Source organism: Balearica regulorum, chromosome 4, assembly GCF_011004875.1.
Source record: "Balearica regulorum gibbericeps isolate bBalReg1 chromosome 4, bBalReg1.pri, whole genome shotgun sequence".
Lineage (NCBI taxonomy): Eukaryota > Metazoa > Chordata > Aves > Gruiformes > Gruidae > Balearica > Balearica regulorum.
This window is the reverse complement of record NC_046187.1, coordinates 66,467,248-66,485,039: the sequence shown is the minus strand read 5'-3', so window position 1 is coordinate 66,485,039 and position 17,792 is coordinate 66,467,248. Positions and strand designations below refer to the sequence as shown.

Genomic DNA, 17,792 nt, shown 5'->3' with positions numbered 1-17,792 from the left:
ATGTTTCACAGAATAGGGCTTAAACTGTATCTCATGTTTTACAACATCAGCACCAAATACATAGACTGTATATTCTAGTGGCTACTGGAATTCAGAAAACATTACTACAGGAATGTCAGATCACTAATGTGATTCAAAGAACTAGTAGGAAGTGCTAGCATAAGAATGAATGCGATATTACACAGTTTGGTACAGACATATGAACAAGTACTATTACAGTAAAAAAGGAAGATCATAAGGTTTATATTTAAGAGATGCATACCTCATTTGTCTTTTGCATGTCTTTAAAATCTTCTTCAGATGGCTCATATTTCTTTTTGCAGCCATCTTCAGCATGCCTGAAACAAGTATTTGGACAATTAAAAACCAGAAGAATCGGTATCAGCCTAACATTAGTTTGTAAACTTTGTGCTTTTAAAAATGAAAGGGAGAGAGAGAAATGCACGCTAAAAATACTGAAATAGAACATGATCACAAAATTTTTGACTAGTCAATTGTCCAAGCTTTTTTCCTCTTGGAAAATTTTGTGTACCAACTTCAAAGATATCCTCTGGACATCAGTACTTTAAAGCAGAGAATATTAGGATGACAATATTAGTACTACAGCTGTCTGTAAAATGGGTAAGAGATCTCCTTGTCCCATATATACCCGTAAGCAGACAGATACGTACACATGGATATATCTATGTAAAACATCAATTTAAAGACCAAGCCAAGCTGACTGACATATTAGATGCACAAACATTTAGAAACTCTCCATCAGCATGCCTTTATTACGATTCTGTGTGTGAAATGCTACATAAATGCTGCTACTGCAGTCTTGAGCTGCAATGTATTTAAGCACACATAATTTGATTTTCTGCCAGAACTTCATACTTATTACTAACAAAATTATGTGAATAATTGTGAATTACATGAATTATTGTGGATAATGTGAATAAGGGCAACCTGGTCTAGTGGAGGGTGTCCCTGCCCATGGCAGAGGGGTTGGAACTAGATGATCTTTGAGGTCCCTTCCAACCCTAACCATTCTATGATTCTATGACTTTAAGAGGAAATTGTTAAAATGTGTGAGGCTAAACTGCAAAGCTGAAGAGAATCTTTTCAATCTGCAAAAATGAATATTCAAAAACTTAATTCCTTTTTAGCAAATACATTAATACCTTGAATCTCTCTTTCTTTTTCTGCTCAAGGCTACTTTTTTTTCTAAAAATTTCTGTTCTTTAAGCACATCCTTAATGCTGGTACCAGTAGCTTTTGACTCAAGAATTCTTGATGAAGGTTCTTCTATGTTCAAGCCACTTTTTCCTAAAATACACAAATGGTGAAATACATAAGCATGCCATTATATTACTGTTTCAGCTATAAACTGTACTGCTTTCAGTCACGACAGTACTAATAATACTGGTGTATATAGGAATTTATTGTGTTTAAGCAATGTAATGATATACGAAAGGAAATATGAAAAAGTGAAGATATGGAATTTTGTATTAATGATTTGCATTATACATTTTTCTGTTACATCACTGTTGAAATGTTGGGTTTTTTAGGGAAATGACTACAGACCTATTACCAATATTTTAACCTGAATGGTTTTTTCCAGAGTGAGTGAGAGAGCAAAAGCAGGGCAGCAGGGGCTAATGTTATACTTCTCATACCTTTAGCATTTTGATTTCCAGTTTTTAGCGATTTTGTTTTTTCTGCAGCCTTCTGTTTACGTTTCTCTTCAAGTCTCTCTCTGTTAATTTGTCGTCTTAGGAGTCTCTCTTCCTTTTCTTTGGCCTGGAGATACAAAACAAAGGAGAATAATTAATTTATCATTAAATCAAAGAGTATTCTTTGACTACAAATGTATGTCTAAAACCTACAGAAAACAGAACATTGTAGCTTGAAGAAAACAAAACAAATAGTCCTTAGAAATCACTATATGAAAGTTAATGGAATCCTATGAGTTCCAGAGTTTCACTGATGCTTAACACCGCAAACTGAGGCTATGAGACCTTCTCAAAGAATCTATCTTATTTTTTATTTATATGTACATAAAATATATACATACTGTGTGTGTATATATATATTAAATATATATAAAACTATTAAAAAATACATATTTAGCCAAAGGAAAAAAGATCTAAAAGAACTGCTGCTCCTTCTTCTGTGTGCTGGTCCTTCTTCCACAGAACACAGTGAACAGGCTTAAACTTCTCTTTCCATTCTCAATGGCTGCAGACATGCCACAAACTACTGATTTCATGGACAGCAAGAACTACATTGGTAAAGAGATGATGTAATGAAGTAACCTGCAGTAGTCAACACAAGCCCAAACAGCACGAAACCCCGCTGAATGCAGGCTGCAGGTAGATATGAGCTACTTTTCCCACCCAAATTGTCATTATATACATTAAATCTACTGAACACCAGCTTTTTCATATGTGCAACAGTTCTTACTCTCCCCATCAAATCACTCAGTTGAGAAAGAATGCAAAACACTGCATGTAAATAGTAAATCCTCTTGTCAACACTAAAAGACTATTCATTTTAAAGCAAGAGGAAAAAGATGGAAAAGTGTGTCATTGCTTTCATCACCTGAAACTTTCAAACTATAACCAGCAGAGTGCTTCACTAGAGAGCAGATCATGCAGTATTGGTGGAATTCTGAAGGAGGAGCAGTTTTAACAAAAGGAGGGGAAAAAAAAATAATAATGAAATGAAACCAAACAGATGACTCCTCCTCACAAACCACCACCAAATAAGAAGTGCAATTTTTGTGCTGAAAAGTTTAAGGAGCCAGAATGCGAGCAGTAACAAAATCCACACTTACAACGGACTGACGGCGTTGTTCTACAGTTCGTTCATCATCAGAATCGCTGAAGTATTTGGAGTACAAGAATGGCTTGCGAACATAAGCATGACGGACGGGCTTGGCTTTCCCATCACTCAGCTCATTAGCATGAGGCTTTGTCTTACTTTGACTGTGTTTCTCCTCTTCATCTGAAGAAAAATTAGTGAAGTGTAGAGAGAGATTGGTAAGTTAGGACAGGGCTTTCAATGTCACTTTTGAGGAGGCAAAGCTACTCAAAATTTATTAACAGTTATTTATCCTAAAAACAAACAGTTAAAAAATTAAATCCTTTAACATCAAAGTATCACTACATTATGAAAACCTGAAAGGTATATTCACGCGTTTGCGCACATCACTCAGCCAAAAAGTTGCAAGATACAAACCCCAGAATAAAGTGGGATACAACAACTGGGCTTACCCTCTTGCCTGTAATCACACTGCCTTTTTACATGTAGTATTTAGTAGGTAACACCGTGTAAGAAGTCAGAACATAATTTCTGCTATGTATTAAATTAAGCTTCTTCCATACACAAAAAAATTTGTACAGTATTTGAATGTTAAAAACTAGATGGGCTTAATATTAAGTATTATTCAAGTAAAAATAAATAAATCTATTTCAGTTCTATCAGGATTATCAGAAACACAGCAAAACCACTTGTGCTCCATACTGTACAAATTATTTATATCCCTGAAATATACTTAAGGCTTGTTTTCACTTCACAAATATTTATTTATAACTGAAAACAATCTGTCACATTTAAAGGTAACACCAGTCAGAGAATAGGCAAGTAATTCAGTGTTTCTAAATAAATATTCTTAGAGCAGAAAAGATAAGCTCATACCATACTAGAGACAACTCATTCACATACTAAGGCATTCTGTATTATGAAGTGGAAAGTCTTATTAACTGCAAAAGCCACTTATCTGCAGAAATCGGAGCCTGAGGTCTGCTCTAGACAAGGAAAGCACAACCAGTCAGTGAAAAGATCTAGTGTTTCCAAGGTATTAAAGCTAGATCCATTCCTGTTCCTTCTACTGTGTCAAGGTAAAATTTGGACATTCCTACAATCCTAAAGCTCCAAAACCAACCTGATCTGCAAAGTCAGCTGGAACCGCTACCCTGGGGTCACAAACAAAGCACTCTAATGTACACTAAGTTCATGGCAGAAGGGAGGGGGGGAAAAAAACCCACAGGAAAGCAACATATCCATCACCATTATGTGTTTTTGTCACCTATGAAATACCGAGGTACAAATAAGATTTACAATGTTTAGAATATAAATTAAAAATAAATATTCAAAGCATGTCCACTACTTGTATTTCGTAATAGCACAAATACTATCCATTCCACATTCAAATTCTTTCTCATAAGTACAATAAAACATACTATAAACCCTCAAATTTATGATATGATGCACTCAGCGAAAGTGTTGCATATTCTTTCTCGTTGCTTAACAATCTAATTATTTTACCATCTGATGTGATCTCTCCCTCTTCAGTACTGTCAGAAATTACAGTCTCCTCTTCACTCTCCTCTTCAAAGGAAGAAAGGTCACTGGTATGGACAGAGCTGACAGTGATGTCACTGAGTACATCCATATCTGAATCTACTGACGTATTTTCTTGCAAAGGAAAAAAACAGAAAGAAAGGGCTGTAATGCAGCACACAGTATTTGAGAAATTTCTCTTACCAAAACAGTGATTTTGCCACTGAAAACAAAATTATTTTAAGAACAATAAATAGGAAAAAATAAAAATAAAAATCTGTACCATCTTAATGAAACGTTATTAGGCTAACTCTATTGGTTTACTCAAAACAAGAGTCACCCTGAGGTACAACTAGAAACTTTAAATGTAGACTGGAATTGTTGAGTGAACTTGCCAAAGTAAGGCAGATGACCAATCACACACTTGAGGAATCAAAGCTCACCTGATTCCTAACGTGGGTACCTTGGTTAAGGGAGATGAACCATGCCCTACCTGTGGCTTCCGAGACAAATTTGCCAGAACTAGCAGAGAACCTACATTCCAAATATACCTTTAAGGAAGAGCATTGCCCACACCATACCTTCTTTACTTTCTTTAGTGCTTTCAGTTGTTTTATGTTTATTGCTATTTTTTTCTGGAACTAACTGTTTCACTGGCTCCGACTCTCTTGCTTGCTTTTCTTCTTTTGACTTCACAGTATCATCACTTTTCTTTGAATGGTCAGACTTCTTGTCAAGTTTTTCCTTCTTTTCTTTTCTTCTTTCACCTTTTTCACTGCTGTCTGGTTTCTTGTCACCCTTATCTAATAATTTACTCTTTTGATCTTCACTTTCCTGTTGAATTTCTTTACTTGTATCTTTACCTGTAAAAGTCAAATTATTAGTATCCTTTGCTGAATTTTTAATTTCTTCACTTTGGCAGGGAAGCTCATTTGAATCTTCACACTTTGCAAACGTTTCAGCCCCTTCTCCAGAAGGATCACAAATTGCTTTCTCTCTGTCTGGCAAGTCCTCCGCATTTCTCTCTCTATCAGTGCTACCATCCACACTCTGCTGAGATGAGAGTCTTTTTGCGACTTTGTCATTGTTCTTGGCAGTTGAGTTCTCTGTTGAAGCTCTGGCAGCACTTGCTTCTTGGTTAAGAGAAGTTATTGTTTCCAAAATGGACATTGCATCACTAGCTACATTGCCACTAGGAGCTGTAGCAGAGACACCTTGAATAGTAAGAAAGAAAATAGTTTTAGTTCTTCCTAGTTTCTGTAATTCTGTTCAGACAAAATGTTAAGAAAGTGAAATAAAGAATAATTACTCTATTTAAATTAAACAAAATTAACGTAAAAGGTTTAGCTCATTTTATATTTAGAGATTTTGGGTTAAAAGAAAAAAAAAACAAACCAGAGACCAAGAAGTTGCATTCTTGTAGCAATTATGATCTGATTATCGGACACTCAATTTACTCTGTGACATACCACTGTTCCTCGTATCAGCTAAAGAAAGCAGAGGTTGTCTGTGGGAAGGATGTTCTGAACACAATCCTTGCTCAACTTCACCATCATCCCAAGTGGGATGATGACTCTGGAGAAGTACAATACAGAATACTGCAGCAGAAAGTCTGTATTTCATACCCCTGGTATCTCCATAACAACATGGAAAATGGACTCAGCATAGTGATTGTATAACAATAGGATTATCAGAAATACCTTATCACCTTCCCATCCTCTTAGAAGCAACTCTGTTGATGGATGAGAAAGGGTTAACTGGACTAGCACTAAGAGCTGCAGCTGGCTTGTTAACCCACTTACTTTAAAGGAAGTGGGCCTCACAGGAAAAGGGCTAGGATTTAAATAAAGGGTCTGGTTACAAATAGATGGACTGCTGTGGAGTCTTTTAGGAAGGGAAAGAATGGACAATTACCTGCAGGAGTGTTTAGAAGTTGATACCAGGCAACATATATGAAAACCGTAAAGAAAGAGTGCTGTGTTTATAAACAAACTAAAGATTGGCTGATTTACAGCAGAACTTGAGCTCCTGAGAAGACCTCAGCCGTTCAAATCTTACTGCACACAGCAACTGCATTAAGACAGGTAACTGTCTCTCATGTAGTTTTTGTCCGATCCACCAACACATAAAAAATTGAATCATTCTTCTCTAACAGCTATGTCTTATCTGATCCTGTAATACTTAAGGGGGCCAAACCCCGAGATCAACTTTTTTCCTTACGATAAATTGATGCCTTGTAATCTCAAGCAGAAGTGACAGGAGTGACATGGTGGTACATGGCGACATCTCTCTTCCCTTCTATCTTTATACATACAGCAAGAGACAAATATTATGGTACGCTGCCAGGAGCTCAGCTTGTTAATACCGATGCTAACAATTATGTGCCATCAGCAAACCTAATCAATGTTTCTGCTCTCTCTCAAAAAACAAATTTTTGTTAATAGACTGCTCAGAGAAATGGTAGAATACCTTGTACTGTAATAGAAGCATCTGTTTTCTCCTCACTTGGAGCTGTACTGGAGCCTGCCTCCTCTTTGTGATTCAATGTGGCTAAAAATTCATGGACAGCTTTTTCCACCTGAGGTCTGAACGTGTGGTTGATCTTTGGGTCCACAACCTGAGAAATAATTCTGTCAATTCCAGATTCCAACATTCCAGACCTGGAACAAAGTTACATGAATATTTAATAAGAAAAATGACTTTTTAAGAACATCTTAATGAAGTATGCTCATTTAGATGTGACATAAACACTCTTAAGAACCTCCAATGAAGCATTAACATTTTCTGAGCATCACTGCAGCTATGTATTTAGCCAGCTGCCTGTATTTCAACAGCTCGCTCTATGCCTTATGAACTAAGAAGAAAAATGCTAGAGAAACAAAGCAATCCAACCACATGGAATTAACACAACAGCCTGTTATATCATTACTGGTTATGCCTACAAATCTTACCCAACTGTAAAAGTGACATTTGTGGAAAAAATTGAGAAGAAACCTGATGTTACTGATTCCCATGGCATAAAATAGATGAATTACAAAAGGCACAAGGGACAAACAACTACTAGACCAGTCATCGCCACCCTAAATTACGTTCTGCCTAACACAGTATGACACCTCAGAGTTCTGCAGCTTTACAGAACATCCTTAATCTTCAGTAAAATCCAATAAATGGGAATAGAGAGCTTTGTATCTATGGGTTCTCTCTAGACCCTTGTAATCTTTTGTGGAACATGTACTGCCTTTTGTCCTCACTGCTTCTTTAACAGCTTCTCAGTACCAGTTATCAATGTTACCACTACAGCACAAATGAGTAAGTTCACTCCCAAATACCCTGTTTGACCCAGTTTAGTGACCAAACTCATGCTACTTTTAAGAAATTTCCTAGTATTTCTTATGACTCTAAGTTTTGAGAGGAAAAACTAGAGGACCCCCCATGAAACAACGTGACATCAGGTAAGTGTCTGACATAATTTTGATGTAACAACAGTTCTGAGAAACCTCTTCTCTGTCTTCGCTAGATTTACAACCATTTTTTTTTTGTTTTGTGAATTTAGCTTTGTGGTCCACAGAGCTTGGTTTGTCAAATCCTTTTAATTTTCCTTAGCTCAAAACTCGATAACGCAACTTTACTATTATCTCCTTAAAAGAGACGGTAAAGATAGACTAGCTAGGGTGTTACATCCCAAGTCAGACACATGCTTTCCACCCCTGCATCAACTTGGATCAAACAAAATAACATTTTGTTAGTTAGTTAGTCTAACTCTGACTAATGCTGATGGTGAGTTGCTATCTGGAACAATACCACGTTTTAAACGCTAAAAAACCACTTCTTAAGAAGTTTCTTTGAAGAAAGCACACAGTTTACAATTGACCTAGAGCCTCTGTCATCTCTCATGGTACATGAGCATGTCCAAACACAGAAAGTCCAGAGCTGTCACTTACTTGAGAACCTGCTGCCTAATGTTATTTCTCAGCTGGTTCTTGTTGAGATGAGGACTCCAGGTATGAGTTGCCAAATGATTGGAAACAAAGTTGTCAACACGCTGTCTCAAATTCTGGTAGGCAGGCTAGAAAGCAACAACAGAGGTTGGACAGGAGGGGTTTGATAAGCAGATATCCTCCTGGGGGCCGGGCTGGAAGAGCCGGCAGCCCTGTCGGATTCCCCCCCCACTCCCCCCCCCCCCCCCCCCCCGAAGGTGCAGGCGCTCCCTCTCCTTTACTGCACTCGCAGCGTGTTGAACACGCCCGTATCGCTAGAAACACCCCACAAAACCTGGCGTGTTTGTTCCACCGGCCAGCCCACGCTCCCCCCCCGACAACAGGGGCTCCAGCATTGCCCCCGGGGCCGAGCCGGAGCCCCGCGCGGGCCCAGGCGGCCGCTCCCCACCGCCGAGCGCGGGGCGCACTCCCCCGCCACCCCCGGGCCGGGCCCCGCCGCTCTCGGACAGGCCCAGCCTGCCCCCGACGTGCCGGAGCCCGGGCAGAGCCACCGGCGTGGCGCAAGGACGCTCCTCCGAGGCGCCGGCCGCCGGGCCCGCCCGCCCCCACCTTGGTGTCCACGTCGGCCAGGCAGTCGCGGCGGAACTGGTCGAAGAGCCCCTGGCTCTTGAGGTGGTTGACGATCATGGAGACCAGCTCGGGCTCGGCCGCGCCGCTCCCCACGGCGGCTCCGGCCCCCGGCAGCGGCGGCGGCTGCTGAGGGGGCGGCGGCGGGGGCGGCGGCGGCGGGGGCTGCGGCTGGGAGTTGCTGGCCATGGGGGCGGCGGGGCGGCGCGGCCTGCGCTAGGCGCGGCTGCCGGCTCTCCCGGCCGGACCCCGGGAAGGGGCTTGTTACCGAGCAGCGGCCGCGGCAGCGCTGACCCCGGAAGCGAAAGGGAACGGAGGGAGGAAGCGGCGGGCGACGAGAAGGGAAGCAGGGACGACGCCGCCAAGAGCGGCGCCATCGGCGCGAAGCGAGCACTGGCGGAGCCGCGCGCAGGAGCCGCGGGCCCTTTAAGGGGACGGAGGGGGGCGGAGCCGCTCGCGGCCCGCTCCAGTGTGGCCCCGATCCGGCGGCGGGGGGGGGGCAGGAAGAAGCGGAGGCGGCCGCGGCGGCCCTCAGCCCCCGCCCGCCTCGCCGGCAGCCCCCCCCCCCCCCGCGCCGTGCGGCCGCGGCTGGGCGCTGCGGGCAGCGCCGGGGCACCCGCTGCCCCGGCCGCCCGACGCCCGGCGCCGCGCCGCTGCCGCCCTCCCCGGCGGTGCCCCCGCAGCTCCGCCCCGCGCACCGCCCCTTCCTGCGCTGGCCGCCATCATGGTGGGGGCAACGCCGCGCGCTTCCTCCCCGAGGCACGGGGCGGGGCCGGGGCGCTGCGACGGTCGGTGGCGGGAGGGCGGGGCGGGGCCTCTGGCCGGAGGGCGGGGCCGGGCGCGGGGCCGAGGCAGCGGCCTGTCAGCGGGGCCCGGGCTGTGAGGGCGCTGCGGGGGGGGCGCGCTGCGGCGGGGGCGGGTGGTCGTCCCTCAGGGTGTTCGGCGGCTGTTACTGGCTGCTAACGGAGCCTTCCCCCGGTCCTCCCTCTGCTTCAGGGCACGCTCCTGCCGGCACCCCAAGGGTAACTGAAGGCTTTGCGTGGGATCCTGCATCTTACCTTTGCGTAGGCTCTGCGGGGCCGCGGGAGGCCTGGGTGAGGTGACGGGGGCATGACATTTACAATACTTGAATTTCAGCTTGTTTCCTTTAGATTCCCACGTGCTTTTTGAATACAAGTGTTTTCAACAAGGTGTTTCTTGTTTGCAACTTACTTTGTTACACCTTTCGACATGTGTTCGGTGTGATGGTCACAACTGTTCAGCATGCTGTCCGTAGGTCTTCGTCAGCGGCTCTGCTGCACTTGTCACTCCTCTATCTCCTGTTTCCTTGGTCTCTGAAGCTGAATTCAGTGCAGACTGCTGGCTGGTAATTGCCAGGCTCTCCTGTTATGACTAAAACAGGACCCCAGAGGCAGTAAGCGAACAAAAGATTTGGAAATAAGCTAATTTTGTTATAGGTGGGACAATTACTGAGGGAGAGTGCTGTCTCACTGGGTATGGTTTGGCTCTCCGGTCTCTTCCTGTCTAGGTACTTAAAAATATCAACAGTGACTGACTTGCAGCAAAAAAGACATGGGACTTGGCAATCATAGTGTTTTGGTTACACAAATTTTGGGGTGTAATGAGTGGAGATCTTGTCCAGCTACAAATGTTAGAAATTGCCCTCTGCAGTAATAATTAAAAATTGGTTTGATTGTAAAGGCATGAGCATTGAGATTGTTATTGCAGACTTAAAAGCAGGTTAGAAGTGTAAAGCTTGCCTTTAGTTTTCCTACTGTAAGCAAAGTATTCCTAGAATATTTAGAACTCCACAGAAGGAAACAAATCTGACAAGTATTTAAGAGTATTGTGAGATTTTTATCTCTGGATATCAGAGTAATTTAAAAAATCTGGCCTCTGTTTGTGTAGTTTTGTATTTTCTATGCAGATGTCTAGAAGGATTAAAGCACCCAAGTTTCAGAGCAGTGAGGAACTTGTGGCTCAGAGCTTAGTACAGCCCGTGCTGCTATATCCAAATACGTGACTCTGTTAACATCTCAATAAAGAAAGGTTTCTTCACTGCTGACTAAAGATCATGTAGCAGTAAGCAAGAAAGGGCAGAGGTGAAGAGGGTCATTTTAGTAAATGCATCTACTAATTTTACAAATAGTGTGTGATTTACTGTGACAGTGAATTAAAATTTCAGACTTTACTAGGAAGTTAACATTTTCAGAATTTTGTGTTAGGAAAAGACACTGCAATTTCCTGGTTTGTTTTTTCTAGTGTTTTTTGTTTGGTTGGTTTGTTTTGCCACACACCCCATTCCCCCAGACAAGGGTGATGCAGAAAATGAGAAAAAAAATCTTTAACACCACAAGCAAGATGCCTGCCTCACAGAATGGCATACCATTCACGCACAAGATACCACGGACAGCCTGGAATATCTGTGGCCTTGCTCTCAGGCTATGCCAATGAATGTGCTGTGAAGGGAACATACTAAGGAGCAGGAATCCATTAATGAGATTGGGGAATTTAAGGGCTATCAGGGATCATTTAGACCCAGTGGTCTGAAAGTATTGCAACAAGCAGTCCATACTCTAATTGAGTGAAAGGTTGTTCTGTGGTCTGAATTATGTACTAACCTATGTTTCATGCAACTTACTGAGTGTTGCAGGCTCATCGGATATCTTATTTATCAAATAAAATACCTTTATCCTAAATACTGACAGAAAATGGCCCTTCTGTTGTCTGGGTCCAACTGTACATTATCCTACAGGAAGATGCTGTAAAGGAAACTGTAAGCCTCCTGAAAATAAACAAACATGAATTTGAATTAAATTCAAGTCAGCCTTTTGTTGTCTCCTCGTTTTAAAGATGCTTTGCAGTCTTATATTAGCTAAGATATGGTTACGTGAAGTCTTGTATGCTAATAAAAAGGTACATTATTTGTTGGTTGCACTATAATCATAGAATCATAGAATGGCTTTGGTTGGAAGGGACCTTTAAAGATCACCTAGTCCAACCTCAAAAATAATATATGGCTATACGAAGACTTATGAATGTACAACTAAATGTTATGCCATTTTGCTGTATTCAGTGAGCTCACAAAGGAAGTTAAATATGTTTAAGTGTAACTGTTTCAGTTGTTCTAGTACTGTTCAGTACTTGTGGTTGTTTATTTTGTACTTGGTATTTATCCTTGCAGTTTACTGTAATTACTATGTCATTTGGTATAGTCACTTAGTGGTGCCTGATACCCAGTGCTAGTAAAATGTTTTTATTTGTGAGAAAATAGATTGAAAAAGACTTGTCAGATAATTAATAGAAACAGAATACGAAGGATTTGGTTTTTTTAGTATTTTGTCGTTCTGAGTAATCTTGTTTACCTTCGTAGTACCAGTTAATTTACTTAATCTATATTTCTGTTATCACTTGAATTTGCACATGCTTCATGTCTTCGCTTAGGCTTGGAACAGTTCTTTTTTGGGACTGTCCTAAGAGTACCTCTCCTTAACTTTTGCTTTTTCCATATTCACCTCATTCTTTACATTTTCACTTACATAAACAGTTGAATTACATATAGTGTCTGTTTGGCTTATGTCTCACACTGCAAATTTTTCTGTACATTGAATGACACTTTTCGTGAAGTAATTTGGAACATTTCTGGTGTTAACATCTGTGATCCCTAATCACAGTATGAGAATCTTCATTTTATACTCTGTAGTGCATTTTACTTTATCTGGAACTTTTAGTGAAATGTTTTTGTTTTAAAAATATCATGTTTTTTAAAAATATCATAACAAATGTTGTTTGTTCATTTTTTCATACCCTGCAACCTGCAGCCCCTGCTATGGGTATTTACAAACTGGTAATGACTACAGTTGCTTTTGCATTCTCTTTTAGGGGAACAGTCTCAGTTTAAAATATTTCTGACATATATTAAGATGAAAATTCCAGCAAATTTCTTAATATCTTCTTACTTAATCAAGTAGATGACAGATATTTCTGAGTTCCAGCTGCAGTCCTTAAAGTTCAGGCAACATTTACATTTCTGAAGAAATACTAAGACACAAGACAAGCAAAAAGGAGTTGCATATGATATTGTGGGAGCAAAAAGTTTATGTGGCTGCAAGAGGAGACTGGACAAGGACATGAAAGTGCGACAAGTCCTGAAATTCAGGGAAAATACTTCTGGCTCAGAATGTACCTGCTCTGTGTGCTGCTCAGGGCTGGGAGAGTATTTAATTCTCTTTCTAGCTCTAGGCTTGATTTTGGTCTCTGAATCAGATGCCGGACTGTAAGGCTGGACAGACCCATTTCAGTCATTGCTGTTGTGGCAGCAAGGCATGCAGCTTGTGATGGCAGATTAACATCCTTTTGTCTGAGGTTATGGTGGAGTAATTTGGGACATAAATGGAATAATTATGCCACTTCAGAAGCAGAAAATCTGCTCCTAAATAATAATAAAATAATATGTTGAATTTGGAAATACTGGTAGTACTGTAAGACAAAATAAAGCACCTGCAATAGCTCTTTCTTTTTTAGACAATGTTGCAGAAATCTCATTCTCTGAATGCTTGCTACAAGTGTCAAATGCAGCAGCCAACGTCCCCAACTGATTCCATGAGTGTTAATAAAATTAAACTCTCTTGAAGTTAGTTCATACCATAGCTGAGAAAAGTGGTAACAGAACTTGGCAGGCTATCTGATGTTTTCTGGTTTTGTTTTGGTTTTTTTCCCCCCTCTATTTCTTTTTCTTTTCAATAAAACTATTTTTTTTGTGTACATTTTGTTCCTCTGTCTCAAAAACTTTATGCAGTGTATGCTGATAATGAATCTAAATTTATGAAGTATGTGAAATCCAGGTAACTGCTGGATTAAGAAGGTAAAAAGAAGGCAAGAAGGTAAAAAATCCTTCACTTTGCCTAGGAGCGAAGTACTGATCTGAACAAGTTTGGTTTTGACAAGAGACACTCTTGCTCCATGATGAACTCTGCGCTGCAAAGTTCTGCGCTCTCTAAAGATAAAGTGGTGCCAGCACCGTTGAGCTTACAAGGGTAATATTCCTCTTAAATCTCTGTAGTCTTTTACAAGCGAGGGTATACAGAAAAGGGAGCTGTTTAGAAACAATTCGAGTTTTCTAGAAAAAGTAAAGACTTCTTTTCACCAGGAATGACTGAAATGCCTGAGCAGATTCTTGGATAGTAAAAGCTCTAAAGCTGCCCGACACCAGATAGAGATCTGCCCCGGATGAATTGCTCACTTCTTCCTCTACATATGTGGTAACATGTCTGTGCCTTGCACCATCTGTGTTACTGCTGTTGCTCTGTTCTCTGAGGCTTATTTTCTATCAGTGTGCATCTTATGTATTGTTTATTGTGGTACAATAAACCCCAGAACCGTCAGTGATGAATTGATTTGTTGTGTAAATGTGCATCTCCTGATGCATATTTCCCATTTGCTTCTCCCTGCACGTAAACAGTATATTTTAGGATCATCTGTAGATAAAGTCTCAAATTTTCTGATGCTTGCTGCTATGAGATTCCCCCCCCCCCCCCCAAAAAGGCAAAATTATTATGCCTAGGAGCAACACCAGTAGCCACAATCTAGTCCATCCTGTTTTGAAACAGCAGAGAAATGATGCCAGCATCGCTGAGGTTTTATGCTTCGTCGATAATGGCAAATGTGGCTTCAGCTGAGCTGCAGCATGAAATGCTCTAGCTGCAAACTAAAATGTAGCCAAGACAGACTATACCTTCAGCTGTGATGTGCTCAGAGCGATGCCCATCTCCTTACATGGCAGTAGTCTTGGGGGGTGAATGCTCTTGGACTTCCAAGACTGATGGATATGATTTTGTAATCTGTTCTGGATAAATGAAGAACATTTGGATCAACTGTTTGCTGTTTAATAAAGCCTGCTTGAAGTGCTCTTTCTGGCTTTACAACCATGTTTCTTTCCAGGTGTTACTAGTGTTACTTGTTCAAGCACCTATATACATACATGTATTTTTTTTTCATTTTGCAGTGGCAAGTATGTAAAAGGTGATGCTCGATGGTTTAAGTGTATTATCCAGTGGAACAGCAAATGTATTTTGATTCAGTAGGAGGCTGCCTGTCCTGAGTGTTTTCCACAGGCAAGCCTTTGACAAGAAAAAGACTTGGCAGGAATGAAAACAGTGACTGGACAACACATTTTAAAGTGATGAAAGGAAAGCTGCTGTTTAAAATAGCCTGTCATGGCCTCGTGCTGACACCTCTAACACTTATTGGTCACTTCTAAAGAGATTCCTTGAGCGAAATAGAAGTACTGTGAGATCCTGGGTCTCCCACTGGAGCTGAGCAGGGTGGTGGTTGTCAGTGACGCTTTAGTGCGATGGAGACAGCATGTGGTGGCTCCTCAAAGTGGTTAGTCAAATAGACAGACTAAAGTGTTCTTTAAAAATACTAAGTTTTTCATGTTCAGTGGCTAATGCTTTTGGTTTTATTTGCTGGCAAGACTGGCTGGTTAAAGTTTGAAAAAAACCCCACCCACTTGTAAAGTCTTCTAAGTCACATTTCAGCAAACTGCATTTTCTAATACTTTTTCATTGATGTGCAGAGAAATGAACGTACCTTTATTTATCTAACTTTAACATATAAAAGCAATTTAAAGTTACACTTCTGAGTGTAACTTTATCTGAAAGGTTAGGATTATTTTTTCCAGTTTCAGAACTTCAATGTGACACCCAGTTTGCAGATGATGCTTTTAAAGCACATTATTTTGATGTTCCTGGACCACCAAGTTTTGCAAGAAGATGAGTAGAGCCTGCTTAGCTGGTGACATTTGAGAGGAAAAGAAGATTACTGTCACAAATAGCTTTAATACACAGACTTATTTGGTGTTTGGTTTTTTTTTCTGTAACCAGAAAGAAATCTTCAATGGCAGATGGAGACTTGACCTGCCGTGAGAGGAAAGCCCATCCGTGTGGCCATGGCTTCGACTCGTGGTACGGCTCTTTGTCCTGCACTCTCCCATGGTAATGAGGGAATGGAGAGAAGCACTAAAGCTTTCTTGCCTCTTCACAAGCAATCAATGACTAATTGATGCAATATGGTTGGGATTGTCATTGGCATCTAATGGATTGGATATGTAATTCCTGTTAACATGATTGATGATCTCAGAATATTTTTTTTCTTTTTTTTTTTGAAATGTAGGTTCTTGCCTGCTGGAGAAATACCACTTTATTTCTCCATTCAGATGAAAATGTTAGAGTCAATGATTGCACTCCCTTTAATAGACTTTTTACTTTGCTGTTTGTTTTTGACTGGAAAATACACGGGTTTGCTATTCGTGTACAGGCAGATGGAGAAAAACCTAATGGAAGCTTGTTTTCCAGAGAGAGCACGAGAGATTATACACTCTTTCACTTTTGCCTAAATGTATTTTTAATGGTAAGGTAAAATGGTACAGCTTAAACATGAAAGCAGAGCGAGTGGATACACGAAAACACGACACCTTTTATATCAGCATTCTTTGCTGACTGCAGCAAGGTGAAATCAAGGTGGAGGCATTGCTTAAATGGGATGCATGAAGCCTAAAGTAGAGCTGATGGACTGAGTTTTGCTTTAATTTATACCTACTGTAGTTCCATTGAAGTCAGCAGGGAGATGGATCAAAGCAGGACTTTGCTGCTAAATAATAGGGTGTTCAAAATTGCTCATGCCGTCATTTTTGCAACCTTGGTTTTAAATCTCAAGTAAAAATTAGAGTTATTGTATCTAGTACAAAATTAGCATTTTCCATGGAAAAAATTTGAAAATGTTGTTTAGGAAAATAAAGTTTAAAAAAGGGGAAAAAATTATTTTGGGCTTTTGACTTGCTCTTTTGTGTTGGGGGTGCCACACATTCAGAGGAAAAGGGACAGTGAGTCACCTTCCAACAATGTTCTATTAGGAGAGGTGGGGTGGAAGGAGGGAGCGAGATGGGTCATTTTGTTGCTGTTGACCTACTTTCCGTGCTTGGTTCCCCGTACGGCTGGGCAATTAGGAGAGCTCCATCCGAAGTCATTGGTAAGGCGGGATTGTGCAGAGGAAGGGCTGGTGTGAAGGAGGCGTAGGTGGAACACGCCGCCCTCCTGCGTCCAGCTGCCAATCAAGGCTGTGGGTGGGGTGCAGTCAAGGGTGCTCCCCTGTTCCCAGTCTACTGCAGATCCCCCTGGATACCCCAGCAGCGTGCTTGGCATCCTTGCCTGGCTGTCCATCAAGTGGGGAGAGAGGAGGACGGTGTTTCCCACCTGAGGCTGGTCCCACTGTAAATCCAGGTGGCATGTCTAAATGGGAGCCCGGAGATCTCCTACTTACCCAGAGGAGTGCCCCAAACTATTGCACTTCAAGGCCAAGGGCAGCCCTCAGGACTCCTTCGGAAGAAGGTGGGACATGGGGGAAAAAAATCTTTGGTGAAACAGCAGAAATAATAATGCTTGTTCAAAATCTTTCCTCCTCACCTATTGATTTGCACAAAGATGATAGGAATTTAATGTCTTTAAGATTTGTGCGTTTCTGCCAGATTTCATTCAAATTGGCCAACTCTTTTAAAAGTTATGGGGCAGGGGTTGGAGAAAGACTGACAAATAGCGAAATAATTGTTTCCTGGGGAAAAAAAGAGAATTAGAAGGCTGGATCCGCTAGGATATATTGTATATGGAGATAACCAGCTCTGAATATATTCAGAGACCAGCTGCTTTCTGAATAGGAACTGATGTAGGAGTCAGACAAGGGGAAACAATCCCAAACTAGTGCGCCCGCTTGCTCATGCTGGGGAGCATGAGAAATGCAAGGTTTTCTATTTCATTTGTTTAACCAGAGGAAAATGGAAAGTCAGGGAAAAATATTAACAGTATTACCAATGCCAATCCCAAACATTTGAATTTGATCCTACAGTAG

At 41.5% G+C, this 17,792-nt stretch overlaps 1 protein-coding gene across 2 annotated transcripts in view; it reads right to left on the bottom strand.

Moving 5' to 3' along the window:
* BOD1L1 (biorientation of chromosomes in cell division 1 like 1) overlaps positions 1 to 9,217 on the bottom strand; it is a 39,033-nt gene extending 29,816 nt beyond the window's left edge. For both annotated transcript variants that reach the window (XM_075752468.1, XM_075752469.1), the window contains exons 1-9: positions 8,874 to 9,217; positions 8,268 to 8,392; positions 6,796 to 6,986; positions 4,908 to 5,540; positions 4,312 to 4,461; positions 2,819 to 2,988; positions 1,659 to 1,782; positions 1,164 to 1,308; positions 263 to 338 (exon numbers count right to left, since the gene is read on the bottom strand). In XM_075752468.1, coding sequence (XP_075608583.1) covers positions 263 to 338; positions 1,164 to 1,308; positions 1,659 to 1,782; positions 2,819 to 2,988; positions 4,312 to 4,461; positions 4,908 to 5,540; positions 6,796 to 6,986; positions 8,268 to 8,392; positions 8,874 to 9,080 — 1,821 coding nt within the window. In that variant the 5' untranslated portion in view covers positions 9,081 to 9,217. The remainder of the gene's footprint in view (positions 1 to 262; positions 339 to 1,163; positions 1,309 to 1,658; positions 1,783 to 2,818; positions 2,989 to 4,311; positions 4,462 to 4,907; positions 5,541 to 6,795; positions 6,987 to 8,267; positions 8,393 to 8,873) is intronic.
* Between the last annotated feature and the right edge of the window lie 8,575 nt (positions 9,218 to 17,792).